The sequence below is a fragment of the Quercus lobata genome, chromosome 2 (assembly GCF_001633185.2).
Source record: "Quercus lobata isolate SW786 chromosome 2, ValleyOak3.0 Primary Assembly, whole genome shotgun sequence".
NCBI lineage: Eukaryota > Viridiplantae > Streptophyta > Magnoliopsida > Fagales > Fagaceae > Quercus > Quercus lobata.
In genome coordinates this window covers 3,437,798-3,441,826 of record NC_044905.1, presented here as the reverse complement: position 1 = coordinate 3,441,826, position 4,029 = coordinate 3,437,798, and the positions used below count along the sequence as shown (strand labels likewise).

Here is a 4,029-nt window from a genome sequence, read left to right as displayed (position 1 = left end):
ACAATAAATACAACTGGACCATTTGGCCTTGTCTCCTTGTGTTTATTCGAAAAACGCATATCCAACGACACCCTTCTTTCTTTCATTTCTAATCAAACCCCTCTCATCCACATTCACCCACTTCTATCCACTTTTTACAACTATTCAAAGCACTGTTTTCCCTTGTTTTCTACGCATCCAAACACGGATTTCTCGGAACCCCAGTTAAGCAATCGAGGTAACAAACCTAATTCGCAAGCTCAATTGACACTTCTTGATATTTTAGACCATTCATGAACAATATAATGCATAAATTTAACAATTTTTTTTTCATTTCAAAATATATACACAACAAGCTCAGAACTCAGAAGTCAACAACGAAAAAAAAAAAACAAAAACAAAAGTAAACATGGTAAATAAGGATACAGATCTGGAAAAAAAAAAAAAACCCACAAACCAAAAAAAAAAATTCAAGTGCTGAAAAAACAAAAAGGGGAAATTAGAAACATTTATGGGATAATAATAATTGAAAAAACGAAAACAAAAAAATAAAAATCATCTTCCACGGCTATTGAAATTCATCTTCTCGTAATACCGAATAGAGAGAAGAGACAGTGAGAGCTGCATCTCGTCTTTTCCCCACCGTGCCGGCGGCTTCGAGCTCACCATCGGAGGAAACGGAGACCAAGCTGAAGAAGAAGAAGAAGCCGTAGAAGATGAAGATAAAGAAGAAGAAGAAGAAGAAGAAGAAGCAGCAGCTGAGCTAGACGATGATGACTGTGGCTTCAAAAGAGGCCAAAGGTAAAGCGAGTGAAGCCTACGAAATCCACCGAGAGCTAAGACCACAGATCGGAGCTGCTGGTTTGGGCAGCCGATGTTAGCCCAGTGCTTTGTGCAGATCAGCTCCCATAGCCGCTCATCTTGAACAGTCCTGTGCCAGAGCTTGCTCACACACGCAGCTGATCCCAAAGTCCTCGCATCCACGTGTTTCAACACCTCGTACAGCAAATTCTCGTCCAAATTCACAAACCCACTTTCGTTTTCCTCTTCATTTTCTTCTTCTTCGACTCTAATCCTCTTCATCTTCCTGTCCTGTTGTTCCTCTTCGTCATCGTGATTCTCAGCTAGCCCACGTTTCTTCATCTTTGTTGGGAAAAATTAAGAAAGGTAACAAAAAACTAAGAGTAATAGATCAAATTTGGTGGTAAAGGGATATCTGATGAGAAGAGAAGATAGCGAAAGAGTTTATGAAAAGGGTTTGGGGTTACTGGCTTTTTAGGCTCAGAGAAAACCTGTTTGTGTGTTTGGTGTTTTACGAACACGACAAGATTGAGAAATGAATGCTCTTCCTCTTCTTTCTCGAATTGACAATTTTGTCCGGGTGTTAAAATATTTTATTCTGAATTACACTTTTTAGTTTTTACGCTAGGAATTTTTGGGTGTTTTTATTTTTAGTCCCTTGAGTTTCAGATTTTTTTATTTTGATATACTATATTTGACCCATTTTTCAAAAGAGAACAAATTTGATAGAGAAGAAGGGACCAACTTTTTTGTCACACTTTTAATTGTAAGTAATGAGAAAAAGTCACTTTGTAGAAAAAAGCTATAATAAATGGTATGGTCTAAGAATAATTGAAGTTAATAAAGACTTTGTTGAAACCCTAGATACATCATCACTCACAAATCAACTTACCCTCATACATGTACAATCAACCCTCTTAAAATTTATTTTTACCTTAAAAGTTAAGAGAGAGAGAGAGAGAGAGAGAGAGAGAGAGAGAGAGAGAGAGAGAGAGAGAGAGAGAGAGAGGTTTTAATGACCTTACCAAAATTTAAAGGGAATATTTGAGTGGTGAGAGGTTTTAATGACCTTACCAAAATTTAAAGGGAATATTTGAGTGGTGGTTACACAGATTATTAAGGAAGACCACCATATGACAAATGGGTCTTCATACGCACCTTCCAATAGTTGTCAAAGTAGATTGTTGCTCAAATCTTCACTTTGATTTCAGCTGAGTTCCCCAATATCACTAATATGTTCTTTGCCAATTTTGAACATTCGATACTCTCTCTCATAGGTATGCTCTCTCTCTTTCTCTCACGTCACGTTTCTTTTCTTTTTTGTTTCTTGTGTTTTTTTTTTTCTAGAGTAAATATAAATTTTAAGAGGGGTGGTAGTATGTGGGTTAGAGCATTTTAAGTTGTGAGAAGTGATGATGTGGCTAGGTGTTATATAAGAGTGAATAAATTTGGGTATACATTAGATCCTTATTAATTTTATTCTCTCATCAAAATAATATTTTTACCTATCCACACAACTATTCTAATTCTTAAGTACCAACAAAATAATATTAATTATTATCATTTTTTTGTTCTTTTTCTCTTAATTGTTTATATTTATCACTAAAATGAAAATCAAATTTGATAGATTCTCAAACTTAATAGAGCAAAATAAAAGTAAGTGTAGAATTCCATTTAGGCTTGTGACTTATATTTTAGTTGCCAAATTAGTCTTTGGTGGTTAATTTTTATCAATTTGGTCACTCACTTTGTAAAAATTAGTCAATTTAGTCATTTAGTTCGAATTTGTTATAAAACAACACCATTTAAACATTTTTTTTAAAGTAAAAGTTTAGAAATGAAAAAATTATCAAGTTGTCTCATTTAATGGATTTTGTTATTCAATGAATATATATATATATATATATATATATAGTTGGGTTAAAGTTATAGTTGGTATAAATTTAAGTAATGTTATACTACCCAATAACTTATTATAGAATTCATATTTTGAAAATCCCACCGTTCAATTACATGTTCTATATGTTCTTAATAATTATGCCAATTGGATGTTATTTACCATTTGATCCATAAACTCATCTTTTATGCATTATTTTAAACTACAAAAATTTGAATTTAAAAAATTGATTGATGATATGACTATTAATCTTTGATCACCTTGAAAATTTACAAACATTGAGAATATACGAAGATAATGCAATTTAACGGTAGATTTGTATCCAATTTGTATCCAATATTTGTCAACATATATATATATATATATATATTAAAAGTTTGAACATCTTCATGTATTAAGAAATTTGGACCAAATGACCAAATTAGCTTATTTTAACAAAATTAGGGACTAAATTGAAAAAATAAATTGTTAAGGGCTTAATTTAATAATTGAAGTACTAGATTGATCAGTCTAAAAATTCTAAAGTCTAAGGATTAAAAATATAATATAATAATTAGTTAACTCTTATTTCTTCCTTTTTAGTATAAAAAATTCTCTCTCTCTCTCTCTATAAAGTGTCTTGTTTTATTTTAAGTTTTTAACCATTGGGTCAAACAACTACTCTGGCTTTTTGTGTTTCGTGCCGGTTTACTTTGTTTTTTACCTCTTGTTTCGTGGATTCTAGGGGTTTGTTTGGGTACGCGTGCAAGTAGAAAGGTCGGTTGTGTGTATGGAGGACCATGGAAGTATGGAGTGGAAACCCATTCCTGCTGGTGTATGGATAGACATAAACGTGGGTTAGACTTGGCATCTGCGGATTAGTCAATCAATCAATGTTCTCTAAAATCTTGATGTTTGAAATTTGATTTGACATTATCACGCTTAGACTTGAGACTTGAGAGGTTCTTGTTTTTTGATCTTGTGCAAAGAGCACTTCCTATGGATAAGCCAAATTTTAGCTAAATTAATGGACCTAATTCTATTTTAGTAAACTAACTTTATAAAAGTATCTTCAATAGTTTCTTAGAAGTTTTAAGTTTAATTTTAACTAAAAATATATATTATCTATTAAAATTCTTATAATTTCTTTATCTTTGCTTGGTATTTTGAAAGTAAGTAATTGATAGCTATCTTTACACGCTATTGGGGGAATATGAGAAAAACCAATGAAAGAACATGAGAATAAAGTGGTTTACATTAATAAATTGTTTGTTCTCAAACAATATTTACCCTTTCTTAAATTAACTTAGTCAAATATTCTCCACAATACAACTAAACCAAGATTCTAAAAGTAACAACCTTATAATTATGAA

The 4,029-nt window shown here is 32.0% G+C and overlaps 1 protein-coding gene across 1 annotated transcript; it reads right to left on the bottom strand.

Annotated features, from left to right (window-relative positions):
- Nucleotides 1-285: 285 nt before the first annotated feature.
- On the bottom strand, nucleotides 286-1,325 carry LOC115977729 (F-box protein GID2-like). Its single transcript, XM_031099748.1, has one exon. It carries the CDS (start codon nucleotides 1,120-1,122, stop codon nucleotides 535-537), a length of 588 nt encoding a protein of 195 aa, XP_030955608.1. The 5' UTR covers nucleotides 1,123-1,325; the 3' UTR covers nucleotides 286-534.
- Nucleotides 1,326-4,029: the final 2,704 nt, after the last annotated feature.